The sequence below is a fragment of the Stegostoma tigrinum genome, chromosome 25, assembly GCF_030684315.1.
Source record: "Stegostoma tigrinum isolate sSteTig4 chromosome 25, sSteTig4.hap1, whole genome shotgun sequence".
Lineage (NCBI taxonomy): Eukaryota > Metazoa > Chordata > Chondrichthyes > Orectolobiformes > Stegostomatidae > Stegostoma > Stegostoma tigrinum.
Window position 1 is genome coordinate 51,899,268 of NC_081378.1, and position 21,350 is coordinate 51,920,617.

Here is a 21,350-nt window from a genome sequence, read left to right on the forward strand (position 1 = left end):
ATGCCTACACGTCTTTGGACAACAGAGATTTCAAATAGGCGGGCAAGGTAAATAAGTGGAGGAGGAAACAAGTGAAGTTAAAGACTGAAGGGAATGTGTTGCTACAGTTTGTTTGCATTTTGTTGATGAATGGCATTTGAGAGTTCAAAGCTTGCTGTTGGTTCCAGGAAAATAGTGTTATTGAATCGGATATGAATGCTCAATAAACTTGTGGCAATCAGAGCGTTGTATCATATTTGCCACATGACACAAAATTTACACAGTACACTAAACCTTTTATTAACCAGTGGCTGTGGGACGAGGAGCGTTCTAGTTGATATTCTGGTTGATCAAGAGATCCACATAATCATTGTAAAAACGCACACTAGGTAGTAGAAACGTAATATGGAGAGTATGCACATCAGTGTTTTGCTTTAGGTACAGCATAAGCCACTTAAATAATAGTGCAACTTTGCCTTCATAAGATTTTATGTCAGAGAACCTACTCACTCGGACCCTTAACTGACCACTTGGACATACAGAGATTGCAATAATATAGTAAACTTCCAGTAAGCAAGCCTGCAATGTAGGCTTTCAAAAGGTGGTGTCAATCTGTTAACTGAGGTGTTCTGTTCTGATGGCATACTCAAGTTTGTTTCAAGAAAACAAATTTCTTCAAGCATTAGTTGTATATTTTATTGGAATTAATATTTTAGGAGACTCAAGGTTTGAAATTATTCAGCACACATCTATGAGACGTCTTTTGCATGGACTCTTGTATTGCTTCTACGTTATTGCCCGCCATTTCCTTACACACCATTTGGACTTCTGGTTGATCCTTGCCTCACTATCAACACCTGCAATACCCTAACTTACTGCAGTGAAATTCCATTCCTTTCAATTGTTGGTTTTAACTGATGTATGGAGGATAAGGCTGAATACATCTGGATATTGCTCCACTATCCTAGCTTGCCAAAACTACACATTTCAGTCTTCGCTGACAACTACACAACATCTTCCATCACTCACCTGTTTTGTGAGAACTGCCAATTACCAGCTAAACAAAGCAACTCCTGTGGCACTGAATTCCCTAAGAAAATTTCAAGAGCCATTGGACCATATCCTTTTGAAGGCTGGCCCTGTTTTCAAGGCACTTCGTAGAATAGCCCCACACATCTAAAAATACAGTCAATTTGAGACACCCAGAAGAATCAGCCACTGAGAAATTAATAAAGAATGCTGTTATTCTTGTTTCATTCAGCAAGTGGCCTTGTAACTGAACTTTATTTCAATAATCAAAGACAGAAATTGCTGGAAAGCTAATCAGGTCTTTCCAAACCTTCCACGTCCTTCTGGTAATATGGTGACCAAAACTGCACACTGTACTCCAAATGCAGCCTAACAAGGGTTTCATACAGTTGCAACATGGTTTGCGAACTCCTGTACTCCATATCCCAGGCGATGAAGGCAAGCATGCCATGTGTCTTCTTAATCACCTAAGCCACCTGTTTTGCCACTTTTAGGGAACGGCAGATTCCTAATCCAAGAGCAAAATGGCTGAATCATACTCCACCACATATGTATAGTCCAAAGCTAGAGACTCCCAGATCTCTCAATCCTGTCACCATCACCTCTTGCTGATTGCCACAGGGCTTGTGTTGTGTAAGGGGAGAAGAATGGGCATTGAATTCCTTCAGGTAGACACCTTGTGCTGGACATCTTTTCATGTTGGAGTGCTAATGCTCAGCGGTGGGCCACAGAAAATAGACCCAGTTACGGTGGCAAGGGAACCTCAATAATTGGGGATTTCCCCAGTGCTGCAGTCTCCATCCATCATTGCAGCCATTGCTATCACAAAAATACCTCCTGCCTGGATCACTGTTTAGGACTTTTCTCGATTTGCGCCTTGCCTGATTCCTCCCTTTTGACCTTACTGTCGTGGACGACCCTGCAGGAGTTGAGAACTCCCAATGGCATCGCTCTCGATCACTGGGACACTCAATTCCCCTCCGACACAGCGTGGTGGCAATCCACAGCAAGGATTTCTGGGATTCGGTTAGGTTCAGTTGACTGGCTAGCTGGTTTACAATGCAGAATGATGCCAACAGCATGGTTTCAGTTCCCACATTGATTGAGGTTACCAACAACGTCTGTCTTTCTTAGTCTCTCCTATTGGCTGAGACTAGACCACCACCAGTCATCTCTCTCTTACGAATTATCAGACCTGTGGTCTGGTATGTCTATGGTGTAGATTCCCTCTTGTCTGCAGTGGAGAGGCTTGCATGTTCCTTTGATCCTGAGATGGATGCTTTTAAGAGTTCTCAACTCCTGGCAGGCCATCCATGATAGTTTGGAAGCACATGGCTTTCATTTAGTCTTTCCTCCAAACAGAACAAAATCCTTCTGAGAAGCCCACTATGAAGTTACCCCAATGAAGGAACTGTCAGATCTCCTTCATAGTCACTATGCATGATCCGGAGAGGGAAAAAATCTAATACCTCAATCAGGAAGGCAGACAAGATCATCAAGGTACTTGGTGAATAATTTCTGTTCCATTACCTGTGTCTCTCCAGAAACTCATGTTGACAACTGAAACCACAAACATATAGCAGGGTCCTTTTTGTTGCAGTTTCAATGATATGAAATTCATCACTTTAGGAGGACAAATGGACTGTTGCTGAACTATAGTTAATAGTTGATTAATCTACTTCTTACAGGAGGAACACTTCAACCCGCTGGGGCCACTATCTTATGTGATGATCTCGTGATACTCGCTGAAGCAATGTTTGCGTATACTTGTACTCCTCCAGAGGTATGTGTAAAGAGTTTTACAACAAAAACTTCAAATAAAGACTTTGTTGCATCATTTATTCACTTTGCTGCAATATTTGAAATCTTAGAATGCTACTTTAGTTTTGCAACAGGGAACTAAAAAGAATTAAATATCATAATCCAGAAAGTGATGGGATCCCTGTAGAGAGAGACAGAGTTAAGGTGAAATTTAATAGTCATCCTGATGGACTTGTCCGGTAGAACTCATGGCATCCTTGCAGGAACCATCTCTCAAAGCTCTGACTGGATTTAATACGAATCAGGCAGTTTTCTGACTTCAAATGAAGTTTCCCAGGACTTGCAAAGGGCATTCCCCACTGGAATTTCTCCTGTGGGGCAGATGTTCCACACCCAAGAAGTCTCACTGGCCAGAGGCTGACAGTTCTCTCGTATTGGCTATGCCAATGATAGTGGAGGCCACTGCTGGTACTGTGGAAGGTGCAAGGCAGAAGTTTGTCACTGGAACCCCTGTAACACAAGTAAGGGGATGGGGGTACGGAGGGAGTAGTGAATAGAATTGCAGAGGCCATTGAGGGACGCCTCAGGGAGAGGAGGGCAGGAAAAAGTTTGTCAGTATATAGAGTTAATTCTTCTTGTGGGTCCCTTTCCACTAGCATGTCAGTCTGATCAAACCTTGCCTTTCCCAGTGGAGATTTATTTTGTCCTTCAGAATGATCTCCATTAGTTTGTTTACCACTGATGTGAAACTCACTTGCCTGTAATTCCCTGGCTTATACTACTTTTCTTGAAAAAGGGAACCCCCTCTCCTCTGGCACGTCAATGAGGAATATGATTCAGAATGCCTGTAATTTCATCACTTTTCTCCCACAGCAGCTTGGTATATACAATGCGTCCAGACTAGCTAGGATTCTACCTTTAAGCCTGCCAAAACCTGCATATGACATAGTACATAGCCCAGTAGAGTACAGGAACAGGCCCTTTGACTCACCATGTCTGTTCTGATCATAATGCCATTCTAAATTAATTCCATCCGTCTACACATGGTCCACATCTGTTCAGATGTAGAACATACTACATAGAACATTACAGTGCAGTACAGACCCTTCAGCCCTTGATGTTGCGCCGACCTGTGAAGCCAATCTGAAGCCCATCTAACCTGCGCTATTCCATTATCATCCGTATGTTTATCCAATGACCATTTAAATGCCCCTAAAGTTGGCGAGTCTACTCCTGTTGCAGGCAGGGCATTCCACGCCCTTACAACTCTCTGAGTAAAGAACCTACATCTGACATCTGTCCTAAATCTATCACCTCTTAATTTAAACCTATATCCCTTCATGCTAGCCATCACCATCCAAGGATAAAGGCTCTCACTGTCCACCCTACCTAATCCTCTGATCATCTTGTATGTCTGTATTAAATTACCTCTTAACCTTCTTCTCTCTAATGAAAACAGCCTCAAGTCCCTCAGCCTTTCCCCATAAGACCTTCTCTCCATACCAGGCAACATCCTGGTAAATCTCCTCTGCACCCTTTCCAATGCTTCCACATCCATCCTATAATGCAGCGACCAGAACTGTATGCAATACTCCAATTGCGGCCGCACCAGAGTTTTGTACAGCTGCAACATGACCTCATGGCTCCAAAATGGAATCCCTCTGCCAATAAAACCGAAAACAACGTAAGATTTTTAACAACCCTATCAACCTAGGTGGCAACTTTCAGGGATCTATGCATACGGACAACAAGACCTCTCTGCTCATCCACATGACCAAGAATCTTACCATTAGCCCAGTACTCTGTATTCCTGTTACTCCTTCCAAAGTGAAGTCTGTCAGAATGTCTCTTAATTGTCATCGTATCTGCTTTTACCTCCTTCCCTGGCAGCACATTCCAGCACCTACCAACCTTTGTGTAAAAAAAAGCTTTCCTCTTGCCTTAAGCCTATGACCTTTAGTATTTGACATTTCCACCCTGGGAAAAAGACCCCAACTATCCAGCCTATTCATACCTCTGATAATTTTATATACTTCTATCAGGTTGCCCTTCATCCTTTGACAATCAAGTGATACAATCCAGCCTCCAATACCTCCTCACTCCCTATATCATTCTCCTGAAGAACGTCACCTTTGCTCATCCCAAATTCTGTACCTACACCCTCCTTCTCCTGAGTGAAGACAGAAGTGAAGTGCTCGTTTAAAACCTTGTCACTGACAAATGGTTCCAGGCACAGATTGTCCCTTGATCCCTGAAGGGCTATACTGTTTTCCTTGTAATCCTCTTCCTCTTAATATTCTTATAGAATATTTTCAAATTCCCCCTAAGTTTACCAACCAGAGTTTTCTCTTGATCCCTCTTTGGTCCCCTAATTGCTTTCTTCAGCTTCCCGCCTCACTTTCAAAACACCACTAGGGCCTCTGTTAATTTGCTCCCTTAGTACCTGCTAAATGTCTCTTTTCTCCTTCTTATCCAGTCCTGAATATTTCTAGACATCAGGGCTCTCTGGGCTTGTTGTCCTTATATTTCACCTGAAAGGGAAAATGTTGCACCCGTCCTCTCATTAATTCCTTTTTGAAAGCCTCCCATTGTTCTGTTGTAGATTTTCCTGTAAATAGCTGTTCCCAGCCTACTTTGGCCAGATCCTGCCTTATTTTAAGTAAATCTGCCTTCCCACAATCCAAAGTCTTTAATTTCAGACTATTTTTTTCCTTCTCTATAACAAACTTAAATCATACTCTTGTGGTTGCTATCACTTAAATGCTCCTCTCCTGCTATCTCAACCACAAGCTTTGTTCTCCAGAATTAGGTTGAGCAGTGCACTGTCGCACGGTCTTCTACATGTTGGCATAGAACACATACATCAAAAATCCACCTTGCCTAAACAATTTACACTATGACTATCCCAATTAATGCTGGAGAACTTGAAATACCCCAAAGTAATTACCCTATCGCAGTATTATTAGTTTTAAATATCTCAATGAATTGTCAACATATCTGCTCCTCTAATGCTGGCTCACTGTTTGGGGGCCTTAATATACTCCCAGCAATGTGCCCGCCCCCTTTTTATTTCTAAGTTCTACCTTTAAAGCCTCATTTGAAGACCCTTTCAAGGTATTGCCACTCCCAACTGCAGTAACTGACTCCTTAATTAATAATGCAACACTGTGTCTTTTACACCCTACCCTGTTTCACCTAAACATCCTATACCCTGGAATGTTGAGTTGCCAGTCCTGCCTCTCCCTCAACCACATCTTTGTGCTGGCAACACTAATACAATTTGACATCGCCTTCAGCAGAGACTGAGGTTCCAAGACTCGGCACTCAGTCTCTTTGAACTGGTGACATTTCCCACACACTAACCCCTGTGACCAGAATCATCTAGGAATTTACATAAACTACGAATAGCACTACAGTCTAGCTTGGGCACCATACCACATTCTGTTAAATTTAATAAACCTTTGTTTCAACGTACCATATGAAACACCCCATATGAAAAACGCTAAAAACACTATGAAAACAGTTTAAAGACAGTATGTATGTTCACTTAATGTCACAGGACTACTGTGGCTTATCTCCCAGCTGCTTTCTCCGTAGTGGAGCAAGAACCAATTCCTACAGGGCAAGAAATGGCAAAAGCAAATGCAAACAAGCAAATAAACACCTCTTCCCCACTTAGCTCAATTCTAATGAGTTGACTGGACTAAACCAGTTCTGTAGAAACAGACCAGCTACGTGTAAATTTTAAGTGCTTTATGAACAGCTCTGCAAATGAATACAGTTGAAAATCAAGTGCAAATCTCGGGAGTTTGGTCAGTAAGGAGTTAGGTATGTTGTCACCCTGCCTAAGCATAAGATTCAATTAACGAAAAAAGAAACTCACCACTTAAACACTACTTTCCAAATGCTTTTAATGTTACAGTACATTAGAGTTAAGTACAAAATTTAAGTTCAAAAGTCTAAAATTTACACTGTACCTCCCCACCGACCGAGTCCCGGAGGCTTGCACTCGATCAATATCTGTAATTGTTTGCCTATCTTGTTTAATCTGTTGTGAAGCAGTGTATTTTCAGAAAGTTTATTGCATACCTCTGCAATAAGATTTTCAGATTACTGAACTAAGAGAACATGTGGTGGCCATTGTCACAGCCATGGACCTCTATGCCATTAGATCCTTTCATAATCAACTACATTGGGTAGCAGGGAATTCATCCAGTCTATGATAATCAATATCTTCTCTGCCAAGGCAGAAAAAAGGCATGATCAAGCACAACCAGCTTTGTGTCCAGTTGATTCACAAACCTCCCCATTGCAGATCCTTTCTGGCAGTCACTTGATCTTACAGCAAAGCTGCAGAACCAGCTACCATGGACTCTTGTCACAGTGTGGCTGCAGTTTCATGGAAGGTGACTACACTCCCAAGGTAGTTGTTATGTGTACTGTTATGGGGGTTTCTACAGGTTTTACAACTCAATGTGGAATCCTCTGGTCTCAATAATAGTGATGCAGCTACTTGATTTATTCTCATTTGATTTGAATTTTTGATGTCACATGTGCCTAAGTACAGTAAAAAGTTTCGTTTTGCATACAGTGCAGGGAAATCATAACATATAAGGACATAGAGATAATAGGGTGATTGAACAGAGTGAGGAATAAAAAATTATAGCTGCCCATGAGATGTACAAAAGTAAGATCAACATTTGATTTGAAATTTGAGAGGTCTATTCAGCAGTCTATGGTCAGGCTTGTATAATGGTGAGGATATTTCATGAGGCATCAGGAAAAGTAGGCAACCCCTATCCCAGGCCCCAAGATGACTTGCCATATTAAGCAGAGGTTCACCTGCACATCTGCCAATGTGGTATACTGTTTCCATTGTACCCGGTGTGGCTTCCTCTACATTGGGGAAACCAAGCGGAGGCTTGGGGACCGCTTTGCAGAACACCTCCGCTCGGTTCGCAATAAACAACTGCACCTCCCAGTCGCAAAACATTTCCACTCCCCCTCCCATTCTTTAGATGACATGTCCATCATGGGCCTCCTGCAGTGCCACAATGACGCCACCCGAAGGTTGCAGGAACAGCAACTCATATTCTGCTTAGGAACCCTGCAGCCCAATGGTGTCAATGTGGACTTCACCAGCTTCAAAATCTCCCCTTCCCCCACCGCATCCCAAAACCAGCCCAGTTTGTCTCCTCCCCCCACTGCACCACACAACCAGCCCAGCTCTTCCCCTCCCCCCACTGCATCCCAAAACCAGCCCAGGCTGTCTCTGCCTCCCTAACCGGTTCTTCCTCTCACCCATCCCCTCCTCCCACTCTAAGCCGCACCTCCATCTCCTACCTACTAACCTCATCCCACCTCCTTGACCTGTCCATCTTCCCTGGACTGACCTATCCCCTCCCCACCTCCCCACCTATACTCTCCTCTCCACCTATCTTTTTTTCTCTCCATCTTCTGTCTGCCTCCCCGTCTCTCCCTATTTATTCCAGAATCCTCACCCCATCCCCCTCTCTGATGAAGGGTCTAGGCCCGAAACGTCAGCTTTTGTGCTCCTGAGATGCTGCTTGGCCTGCTGTGTTCATCCAGCTTCACACTTTATTATCTTGGATTCTCCAGCATCTGCAGTCCCCATTATCTCTGATACTCTCAATCATCTGTGTTGGCAGCAATTCTTCCACAGCTCTCCAGTAAGAAATACGAGCAGGGAATGTTTCAGGAAGTTGCCAAGCAATGAGTTGTAAAACCCAGTTTGGTGAATGTTGATCCAATTTTTCCACGTTAACCTTTCAGCAGTAAAGCATTGTCATAGAGCAGAAGGCCCAATTAGAAATTATTTGATGAAGGCAGATACCATCCCTGGGATTCGAAATGAATGTTTTGCCTTGGGGTTTATCAAGACAAAAGAGTTTGCCAAAGGTGTGGTGAACCGAGAAAATGTTGGGCTACTGGTAGAGATAAATAAAAGGCAAAGGAGAGGCACTGGAGATGAGTACTTAAATTGCATGAGTCACCCGCTCCAAATGAGATGCATGCTACGTTACTGGGGAAAGTAGTAGTTGAAATCACGGAGATACCACACTGTTCCAATTCTCCTTAGGTATGTGTGGTGGCAAAAACTATGTGATTAGGAATTTCACACTTGTTCAAAAAAAATGATAAATCTGAAAATTACTGACCATTCAGTGTAACGTAATTAGTTATAAAACCTATAGAAACCCCCATAAGAAAATCAACATCCACTTGGACAAATGCAGACAAATAAAGGAGATCAAGCACAGATTTTATCAAGTAAAATCGTGCTTGATTCATTTGCTTGATATGTTTTGATAAAATAAGAAGATGGATAAGGGGAGTGCAGTTTATGTTATGTACATGAACTTTGATGAGGACTTGGGTAAATCAACATTGAGAAAATGCTGCTGCTTAACCATGATCCATTGATTGCTATGCCAGAGAGCTTCTTATACTTCTCAAGGAGATTGGACAGTCTGGCTTAGCATAAGGTTTTGTACAGAGCTTGATTTTTCCACAACCTTTGCTTCAATTCACTGTTGCGCTGCAGTTTCAGAAGCAGTACAACTGTGAGTGATATTGAGGCTGCACTTCTGTGCAGACAGATCGTCTCATCAAATCTCTTTTCTCTTTGTGTGGTTGCAGCAATACTCCGTGCAAATCCAGGAATTCGCTCTCCAGAGTGCTTCAACAAACTTAGCAAAAGTAGTTCACTTCACTTTTAAATTGGTGCTTGACTTTTTAAGTAACTATATTACTTAATTGCAAAAGTGCTTGGCGCCTTTTGCAATTAAGTGCTTTGTTGAGAGATTTGCAAATTTTTATAATGGATCTGTTTGGCCCATATTTGGTTATTCGTATTGTGTCAACCGTTAGGGCTGCATGATATTAGACTAGTTCTGCTTCTATTATTTGCAGGGAATGTCTTGTTAATCACCTCTGAAAGATGGTGTACCATGAGGAGTGTGCTGGCAACAGTTGGTGGCATGGTATGCATCCTGAGAAAGCCACTTTACATTAGACAATAGACAATAGGTGCAGGAGTAGGCCATTTGGCCCTTCAAGCCAGCACCACCATTCATTATGATCATGGCTGATCATCCACAATCAGTATCCTGTTCCTGCCTTATCCCCATAACCCTTGATTCCACTATCTTTAAGAGCTCTGTCTATCTCTTTCTTGAAAGCATCCAGAGAGTTGGCCTCCACTGCCTTCTGGGGCAGAGCATTCCATATATCCACCACTCACTGGATGAAGAAGTTTTTCCTCAACTCTGTTCTAAATGGCCAACCCCTTATCTTTAAACTGTGTCCTCTGGTTCTGGACTCCCCCATCAACGGAAACATGCTTCCTGCCTCCACAGTGTCCAATCCTTTAATAATCTTATACATCTCAATCAGATCCCCTCTCATCCTTCTAAACTCAAGTGTATACAAGCCCAGTCGCTCCAATCTTTCAACATATGATAGTCCCGCCATTCCGGGAATTGACCTTGTGAACCTACGCTGCACTTCCTCAATAGCAAGAATGTGCTTCCTCAAATTTGGAGACCAAAACTGAACAGAATACTCCAGGTGCGATCTCACCAGGGCCCTGTACCTCTTTGCTCCTATACTCAATTCCTCTTGTTATGAAGGCCAGCAGGCCATTGGCTTTCTTCACTGCCTGCTGTACCTGCATGTTTACTATTATTGGCTGATGTACAAGAACACCTAGATCTCGTTGTGCTTCCCCTTTACCTAACTTGATTCCATTGAGATAGTAATCTGTCTTCCTGTTCTTGCCACCAAAGTGGATAACCACACATTTATCCACATTAAACTGCATCGGCCATGCATCTGTCCACTCACCTAGCCTGTCTTTAGATAATTATGTGATTCAGGAGTCTCAAGCAAAATCATGACATATGATGGTGAGAGTAACCTTGAAATTCTGGATGAAAACTCAGGTTACTAAATAGCTCAATGTATTTATAAAATACGAAGAATTGTGTAAATGTAGTGGCATAACGTTTGAAAAGTCAGAACACAGTGTAATTCTTGATGACCCATTCAGGTTAGCACTGTGGTCTAACAGTGTTCCTGGTGCAGATTAAGATAGTCTGGCAATGTCTAGGAAAGAAAGAGATTTCCCTTGGCAAAGACGAGTAGCAAAGAATTGGCATGGCCAATGAGGAATGAGTCCTGTAAATTGGGAGGTGTAAATTGGCTGTTCATTGTAAATTGAAAATAATCTGCCAAACCAATGAAAATATACAGTCATTAATAAAAGCATTTTGTTAAAAGTAATCTAGAATAAATCAGTTATGTTGAATCACCGAATGCAACCCATGGTGCCCAGTGTTCTGTTACCTGTATCAATCTCCTGCCATTTCCCCCACATTCCTGCATGCCATTTTTATCCAAAGACCTCGTGAATGCTTCAATTGAACATGCCTACACCAGATTTCCAGGCAATGCATTCCATTTCCTAACTACTCACTGTGTGAAAAAGTTCTTTGTCACATCACCCTTGCTTTATTTGCATGTCGCTTTACACCTAATCTCTCTTATTTGTTCATCTTTTATGAGCTTCTCCCTATGTACACTATCCAGCTAGCTTATGATTTGAAAACTTCTGTCTACTGCCCTCTAAGCCTTCCTCTGTCCAGAAAAACAGTTCCAACTTCTTCAATCTATCCTCATAACTGAAATTTCCTGTATCTATGACCATTTTTATAAATCGCTTCTGACTGTCTCCAACACATTTGTATTTTCAATGCAATTGAAAATTTTTATTTCCATTTCCAGGGCCCCACTCCAGATGTTGATATGATTGTGGATGCAGTTCTTTTTCTGTGGCAGAAGTGCAAGACAGTTCTGCAGAGAGGCAACTTTGGGGTTACTGGTTCCACAAAATACCTAAAGAAGCTGGATAATGTTGGGAAGGTACAAGCATTCATTAACCTTCAGATTGAATGTATAGCTCATTGACAAATGCAAAACATTATGAATTCAGGAAATCTGTAATAAAATCAGAAAATCCTGGAAGCACTCAGTAGATTAGGTAGAGTGTTAGATAAAGAAACAGGTTTACATTTCGTCAGAAATGGAATCTGTTTGAGATAAATTATTTAACTGTAGGTACAGTGACATGGAAACGTGGAGTTGGCTGGGTTGGCGAGTGGAGGTCGGATTTGTGGATGAGGTGAGTGCTAGGTTATGGTGGTGGATAGGGTATGGGAGGCAGAGATAATTAAAGACAAAAAGAACAATGGTGCATAGTGAATGATAATGGCATAAGTCAAGGACTAAAGGAATGAACAAGTCGAAGGATCTGTCCCAAATTGCAGCAAACTATCAAAGAGGGAGTTGGGCTTGAGAATTCTGGCAAAGAGGAGAAGACTCCCATAGTGCTGGAGCAAGAAAAGTGTGTACGAATAGTGGAGCTCCACACCAAGCACAACCCTCGTCCTTCTGTTGATAAATGTCTCCATTTCAAGGGGGTATTTGAAATCGTATATTTTTCTCTCCATCGATGCTGCCAGATCTGCTGAGTTTCTTTAGCATTTTGTATTTTTATATTTCTAATCAATGTTCCCAATATTTTTTCTTCTATGTGGTCCTCCAGGTCCATGCTCAATAGGAACCTCCAGATCAGCACTCTGATCACCATGCATGACCCTGGAGCAGCCATGCAAATTATATTACCTGTGTTCATCTAAGTTGTTTATTGTTGATGTCAGTAAGAAATGCAATAACAACTGTGCAAAAACTCCATATGTATCACAGCACGTATCAGTGGACAGAAAATACCTTTGTAGTTATATTTGACTCAGTAAAGCAATGTGCTTAGCTTTGAGGAGGATATATTGCATTGATTTATTTATCTGCATGTTGTGTCATTCTGAGTACATTCAGAAAGAGTAGGCTGGATTTGAGAAGTGAGTTCGGAGGCGGAGGTATGTGAAATGGGTTTGTTGAGTGATGGGGTAGGGATGTGATGTAGAAAGAGATCCAAATGTTTTTCCAACTCCAGAAAAATATGGGGCAGGGAAGTTTGGAGGTAACAAAGAATTGTACACAGTTTGGTTTGTTCCTCCACTCTGAGACCAGGATAAAGGAAGGTCTCTGATAGGGCGGAAGACAGGAACGAGAGGATGAAAGAAAGTATAGTCTTCCAGAATTAAAGGGAATGGAGATGGTGGAAGAACAGGTAAAAGAAATATGTACTGAAAACAGATGTACTACTTTGTGAAAGTGGAACTCAAAGAAACGTGCAAGGACCAAGAAACAAAATAGGGTCCAGAGTTTACAGTCTGAAATTATTGAATCCAGGGTTAGGTCTGGAAGACTGTAATACACAGGAAAGATGAGGGGCTGTTTCTCAAGCTTGTGTTGAACTTCACAAGAATAGTGCAGCATGCTGACGACACAGTTCAGCGTGAAAGTGAGGTGGCAGGACACAGGAAGGTCAGGAGCATGTTTGTGGGCTGAATGAGATGTTCTACCCAACTTGCATTTGGCCGCACCCAATGTGGAAGAGATGAGAGGTCATTGAGCTTTGTCTGTTTGTGTTTCCTTAGGTGCTCTCTAGCCTGCTAGGCATTTCTAGCATTTTCTGTTTTTATCTCAGATTTGCAGTATCTGTAGTATTCTGCTTTTCCGATGGTGAATGTTCTTGTTCTCTCTAGCTCTTTCTGTTAGTTATTTTACTGAGGATGTCTGCAACAAAATTTCCAACCTTTTGGACAAGTGTAATTACCTTTCTGTGGTTTTCTGTTCTTTTCCATAATGTTGACATCAATGCATTTATCTTGTTTCTTTCAGTGGATGCATATTTTGTCCATACTTCAAGAAGTGATTATTTGGTGCAACTTAGGAGATGTTGATCCTGTATTGATGGTAGATATTACACTGTACTCAGCAGGGTTGCTTGAAACCCTGGCTGACGCCAGTATAAAATCCAAGAAGAAGCCAGGTATGATCTTTAATCGTTAGTCACAAATAGATTATGAAAAGTTAGCTATTTTATTGTTGACAATGTGTGTTTAAGTCCAGTTGCAAATTTTATAGCAATGCACGTAATAGCAGCCAGAACAAAAAAAAGGAATAAATACTTGCATTTATGTAGAGGCTTTCACAGTCAGGAGGTCACAAAACATTTTACAGCCAATCATTTTGAAATGTGGTCTGTATTATAGAAACAACCATCGTCGCTTTTTGCACAGCTGCGTTCCACAGAGAACAAAATAATAACCAGATAATTTATTTTAACACTGCTAGCTATTGTAATAATGTTGGCTAGGACACCTAGGAGAACTCTTCTGCAGTTTTTCACTAAAGGTACATGGTTTATGTCTTTTTTTGGTAAATGAACTGGATTTTGTGGTCAGCAGGAACAAAACAGAATTTTGCATTTGCCTTTCTGACAGCTTTACAAAAAGATAAATAACCAAACAGCTTAAATCCACATTGAGACACACAAGTTGGTAGTTCCTAATGCGTTGAAAACCTACCTAGGTTACCTTGTTCACAGTTTAAAAATGAAGATTGAAACAGAAATCTTCGCTCTTGTTCTCATCCCCTCACACTCCTCTTCTTCTCTATGCCCTATCAATGCTGATCTATTCCTCCACACCCAGCACTGTAGCATTTCATTACGTTTTACAAACCAATGTCCCTGCACCCAAATAATGGCCTGTAATGCCTCTGTGACAACTAATGCTCCTGCATCCAACCAGTGACCCTATACACCCTGTGCCATTATATTCCCATTGCCTAAGGCATCTGTGACTCATCTTCCCCATCATCACGATGGCCCTTACGCCCTATTCCACCTCCCTGTCAGCTTATAACACCCCCCCCCGCCACCTGCGCTCAACTGCCTTTTGACCTTCCCTTTCTATGCCAACTCATGTAATATCTACAATAGGCATTACTCAGGAAACATCATGACAGAAAATATTGTTATCAGTCTATTGTCAATGTCCCCAATGAAATAAAGCACACTCTCATTGAAACAAAACAAACATCCAACATACTTAAATTGCTTCAAAAATCCCTAGGAAAATAAACATTTCACTTAAGTGTTCAATGACTTATGTGAACTAACATTTCACTTGTGGTTAATACCTTATTTAAACAAATATCTGACTCAAGTACTTCATCATTCATCTAAATAACATTTACATTCTAGATGTAGGTGAAGCTGTCCATCAATAGGCACACTGTTATGAAAAGCATGTCAGAGATAGCAAGAACTTCAAATGCTGGAGTCAGAGTCAATGCAGTGTGGAGCTGGAGGAACATAGCAGGTCAGATGGCGTCAGAGGAGCAGGAGAGTCAACATTTTGTGTCGGGACCCTTCATCAGGACTAAGGAGGGGGAAGGGAGCTGGGAAATAAATAGAGGGAGGAGGTGGGACTGGGGGAGGGTAGGTGGGACGCAGCTGGGAAGTAACAGGGATTGGTCAGTGGGATTGGTGGGGCGGATAGGTGGGAAGGAGATGGACAGGTGGTGTCATGTGGGGATGAGAGGGAGGGTTGGACACGGAATGAGGCCAGGGATGGGGAGATTTTGAAACTGGTGAATTCACCAAAAATGTTCAGGCCATCAAGTTGTCGGCTCCTGAAGTGGAATATGAAATGTTGATCCTCCAGTTTGCGTGTGGCATCATTGTGGCACTGGAAGAGGCCCAGGATAGACATATCACCAAGCAGGTGGGAGGGGGAGTTAAAATGGTGAGCGACCACAGGTCTGGGATTGGGTTTTTTCCAGGTGGATATCAGAGATGGAGACAGAGAGGTCCAGGGAGGAGAGAGAGGTGTTAGAGATGGTCCAGGTAAACTGAAGGTTGGGGTGGAAGGTGTTAGTGAAGTGGATGAACTGTTTGAGCTCCTTGTGGGAACACGAGGCAGCGTCGAACCAGTCATCAATGTAATGGAGGAAGAGATGGGGGATAGGGTCAGTGTAACTTTGGAAGAGGGATTGTTCTATGTACCGTACAAAGAGGCAGGCATGGCTTGGGCCCATGCAGGTACCCATGGCCACCTGAAAGATGCAGGAACAGCATCTCATATTTTGTTTGGGACCCCGGCAGCCCAAGGGTATCAATGTGGACTTCACAAGCTTCAAAATCTCCCATCCCCCGACAACATCCCAAAACAAGCCCAGCTAGTCCCCGCTTCCCGAACCTGTCCTTCCTCCTACCTATCCCCGCCTCTCACCTCAAGCCCCACCCCCATATCCTACCCACTATCCTCATCCCACCTCCTTGACCTGTCCATCCTCCCTGGATCGACCTGTCCCCTCCCTAATTCCCCACCTACATTCACCTTCACTGCTCTAACCAGTCTCTTTGACTTGTCTGTCTCTCCTTTATCCATCTTCTATCTGCCTCTCCCTGTCTCCCTTTTTATTTCAGAATCCACTTCCCCTTCCCCTCCCCCATTTCTGAAGAAGGATCTAGGCCCAAAACTTCAGCTTTCCTGCTGCTCTGATGCTGCTTGGCCTGCTGTGTTCATCCAGCTTCACACTATTATTTCAGCGACCACAGGTGTTGTTGATTATAGCGTACAGAGCGCAGGTGCTCTGTGAATCTGGGCTTGGTCTCACCAATGGAGAGGAGGTTTTCTCTGTGGATCCTTAGCTCCATGCTTGCAGCCATGCACTGGCATCTTCTAGCACTACGGTCAGCACTACCTCAACTCAGAACCTCTCTTTCACAGACCTGCAAGGGACCTCTACTCTTTTTCATTCTGTGCAGGATCCACACACTTAACCAACGCTTTTTCTCTGCACTATCGGACATCAAGGGCCATAATTACACCAAACTTGCTCCTCCTCACCTCCAAACACAGATCTCCCCAACCACCCTGGACCCAACCCTATCCAGGACCTCTTTCTTAATTTGCCCGGTCCCCTTTACCATGGGGTCACCTCAGCCTCTCCTGCTGATGCTGCTGACTATGTTACTTCCGCCGCTGACGTTGACTATTTCACAGCTACTGCCACTGTTGATGTCGACAACATCACTTCCACTTCCACCTATGTTACCAATCCCATACCCCCTCCCGAGACAGTCTCCAACCACACTCTCAACTCCAGCTCTAAATCTAGCCCCAGTCCTAAGCCCTGTTGGGTATTCACCATATCCCCAGGCCTCCCCCTCAGCAAAGGACTCACCTTTGTTCCCTTGCACCCACACGTGAATGAATTCTGTAGACGTCTGGACATTGAAATCTTTCTCAGCTGACTCTGCCTCTGCGACTATTTCATTGACCGAGAGTATAACCCACCCTGTGGCGATCCCTTCTCCTGCCTCCAACAAACCCTATCCTACTGGACACCACCGCACAGCCTCGTACCCTACCCTCGACCTCTTCACCTCCAACTGTCGTCATGACATCGATCGCCTCAATCTCTCCACCCCTCTCACTCACTCTAAACTCTCTCCCACGGAACATGCAGCAATCTGCTCCCTACACTTTGACCCCAGCCTCACTATCAAACCTGCAGATAAGTTGAGAGGGAGCGCTGTAGTATATAGCGGAGGCCAGGTGCCAATTCTGACACCTCTTCTTACCGCCCTCTCGATTATGACCCCACCCCTGACTACCAAACCATCATCTCTCAGACCAATCATAACATTGCCTCAGGAGACTTCCCACCCACAGCCTCCAATCTCATCATTCCCCAATCCCGCACTACCTGGTTCTATCTCCTTCCCAAAACCGACAAACCTGACTGCCCTGGTCAACCCATTTTCTCTGCCTGCTCCCAATACCTGATCTTCACCATGGACATCCAGTCCCTGCACACATCTCCCTCACTTAGATGGCCTAAAGACCCTATGCTTCCTCCTCTCCCCCAGGCCCAACCAGTCCCTCTCGGCCCACACCTTCTTCCGATTAATGGAGCTTGTCCTTACCTTCAACAACTTTTCCTTTAACTCCTGCCAATTTCCTACAAACTAAAGGGGTGGCTATGGGCTCCCATACGGATTGGAGCTATGCCTGCCTCTTTGTAGGGTGCTTGGAACAGTCCTTCTTTTGCAGTTACACTGGCATCAGCCCTCACCTCTTCACCTGCTACATCGATGACTGTATCAGTGCTGTCTCATGCTCCCGAGAGGAGCTTGAACAATTCATCAACTTTACCAACGTCTTTCACCCCAACACCAAATTTATACGGACCATCTCCGATACCACCCTCCCCTTCCTGGACTTCTCCATCTCTGTATCCGGCAACCAAAATCTATTTCAAACGCACTCCTATAATGAGGAAGGGTCACTGGATCCGAAGTGTTAGTTCTAATTTTTTTCTCCACAGATGCTGCTAGACCTGCTGAGCTTTTCCAGCAACTTCTGTTTTTGTTCCTGATTTACAGCATCAGCAGTTCTTTCGGTTTTCATTTAGTATTTAACTCACTGCCACATCTCTTCGAGGCATGATCACCTTGAAGATGTTCTGCTCCTCTCTCTGATGGGATTTCCATTCCAATCTTTCTTCTTGTCCGCAGATATTAATTTCACTGTCACTCCTGGTGTTTGACTGAGTATTTGCTAAAACTAATTTCCACAGCCATATCACAATCCTCAGTGACAGCCTCCAGTTCTGAGGAAGGATCACTCGACCTGAAACGGTAACTCTGATATTTTCTCCACAGTTGTTGCCGGATCTGCTGAGCTTTTCCAGCAACTTCTGTTTTTGACTCCGATAGCTACCTTGACTGTACCTCCTCTCACCCATCCTCCTGCAAGAATGTGATCCCTTAGACCCAATTCCTCTGCCTGCACCGCATCTGAACAAAGAACAAAGAAAATTACAGCACAGGAACAGGCCCTTCAGCCCTCCAAGCCTCCGCAAATCGAGATCCTCTGTTTAAACCTGTCATCTATTTTCTAAGAGTCTGTATGTCTTTGCTCCCTGCCCATCCATGTACCTGTCCAGACACATCTTAAAAGACACTATCGTGACTGCGTCTACCACCTCCGCTGGCAACACATTCCAAGCACCCACAATCCTCTGCATAAAGAACTTTCCACACATATCTCCCCTAAACTTTTCTCCTCTCACTTTGAACTCATGACCCCTAGTAATTGAGTCCATCACTCTGGGAAAAAGCTTCTTGCTATCCACTTTGTCCATACCCCTCATGATTTTGTGGACCTCAATCAGGTCCCCCCTCAATCTCCACCTTTCTAATGAAAATAATCCTAATCTACTCAACCTCTCTTCATAGCTAGTGCCCATCCATACCAGACAACATTCTGGTGACCCTCCTTTGCACCCTCTCCAAAGCATCCACATCCTTTTGGTAATGTGGCGACCAGAACTGTATGCAGTACTCCAAATGTGGCCGAGCCAAAGTCTTATACAACTGTAACATGACCTGCCAACTCTTGTACTCAATACCCTGTCCGATGAAGGAAAGCATGCTCTATGCCTTCTTGACCACTCTATTGACCTGCGTTGCCACCTTCAGGGAACAATGGATCTGAACACCCAGATCACTCTGAACATCAATTTTTCCCAGGACTTTTCCATTTACAGTATAGTTTGCTGATGAATTAGATCTTCCAATATGCATCACCTTGCATTTGCCTGGATTGAACTCCTTCTGCTATTTATCTGCCCAACTCTCCAATTATCTATATTCTGCTGCAATCTCTGACAGCCCCTTTCACTATCTGCTACTCCACCAATCTCGGTGTCATCTGCAAACTTGCTAATCAAACCATCTATACCTTCTTCCAAATCATTTATGTATATCACAAACAACAGTGGTCCCAGCACAGATCCCTGTGGAACACCACTGGTCACAGGTCTCCAATTTGAGAAACTCCCTTCCACTACTACTCTCTGTTTCCTGTTGCCTAGCTAGTTCTCTATCCATCTAGCTAGCACACCCTGGACCCCATGTGTCTTCACTTTCTCCATCAGCCTGACATGGGGAATCTTACCAAACGCCTTTCTGAAGTCCATGTATATGACACCTACAACCTTCCCTCATCAATCAACTTTGTCACATCCTCAAAGAATTCTGTTAAGTTGGTAAGACATGACCGGCCCTGCACAAAACCATGTTGTCTGTTACTGATAAGCCCATTTTCTTCCAAATGGGAATAGATCCTATCCCTCAGTATCTTCTGCAGAAGCTTCCCTACCACTGACATCAAGCTCACCGGTCGATTATTATCTGCTTTCAAGATCCCACATCCCAAATGTCCTCCTATTTCAAGGACCGGAACTTCCGCACTCCAGTGATTGAAAATGCCCTCAACTGCACCTCTTGCATTTCCTGCACTTCTGCCCTCAAACCTGCTCCCCCCAACAAAAATAAAGGCATCCTCACCAAATACCTCATCAACCCTCATATCCAGCGCATTATTCTCCGCCACTTCCGCCACCTACAATCTGACTCCACTACCGAAGATTTATCTCCCTCCCCACCCCTACCTGTCTTTTGTAGGGACTGCTCACTCCAGGTCACTCCGCGACCCCCTTGTCTCTCCGCACACCCCACCCACCCCACCAAGCTCACCACACTCAGCACCTGTCCTAGAAATTGCAGGAGGTGCTACACCTGCCCTTACACCTCCCCTCTCACCTCATCCAAGTCCCAAGATAAACTTTCAGTATCCTACAGGGGTTCAACTGTACACCCTCCAACCTGGTCTACTGTTTCCGTTGCTCCCAATGTGGCTACCGTTATGTTGGTGAGACTCAGTGACCTGTGCTCTGTATGCTATAATCAACCACACCTTCCAGTTGCTGACCATTTTAACACCCCCTCCCACTCCCTGGGTGACATGTCCGTCCTGAGCCTTCTCCAGCGCCACAGTGACACCACTGCAATCTGGAGGAGCAACAATCATATTCCGCCTTGGGAGCCTACAGTCCGATATCCTGAACATAGAATTCACCAGTTTCAAAATCTCCCCATCTCCAACCTCATCCCATGTCCAACGCTCCCTCTCATCCCCACCTCCTTGACCTGACACAATTTGCTCATCTTCTTCCCCACCTATCCGCCTCACCCTTCCCATGGACCGATCCACATTACCCCTACCTGCATCCAGCTACCTTTCCCCAGCCCCACCCTTCCATCCTCTATTTATTTCCCAGCTCCCTTCCCCCTCCCCAGTCCTGATGAAGGGCCCAGACCCAAAATGTCAAACGTCTTGGTCCTCTGATGCTGCCTGGCCTGCTGTGTTTCTCCAGCTCCACACTGTATTGGTTGTGAAAAGGATATTTTGGGAAATCAGTCATGCAGCACAAATCCTGAGACGGTTTTCTAGGATCAGACACTGAAATATCTCACACTTTTTAAACTCCAGTTTTGTGCTGAACAGTTTATTGACAATTTGCATGTTCCCATAATTTGATACGTATTTTTATGCTTTCAACCCTGATGCCAACAATGGAAAACCCTGAACAAGCTTTTCTGCTGCCTCCAAATATCTTCTTCATTGGCTCAACATCTGTTTTTCTAGTGTCTTTGAAATGCCTCATGACAGGCTCCTACTTTGAAGACACCGTAGAAATACCATTGCACCATTTCGTCAATCCTACATAAATGG

The 21,350-nt window shown here is 43.8% G+C and overlaps 1 protein-coding gene across 1 annotated transcript in view; it reads left to right on the plus strand.

Moving 5' to 3' along the window:
• LOC125463059 (cilia- and flagella-associated protein 54-like) overlaps positions 1–21,350 on the plus strand; it is a 437,943-nt gene that overhangs the window by 67,655 nt on the left and 348,938 nt on the right. Inside the window, exons 13-15 of the mRNA XM_048553715.2 lie at positions 2,697–2,791; positions 11,575–11,712; positions 13,594–13,744. Of these exons, the coding sequence (XP_048409672.2) occupies positions 2,697–2,791; positions 11,575–11,712; positions 13,594–13,744 (384 nt within the window). The remainder of the gene's footprint in view (positions 1–2,696; positions 2,792–11,574; positions 11,713–13,593; positions 13,745–21,350) is intronic.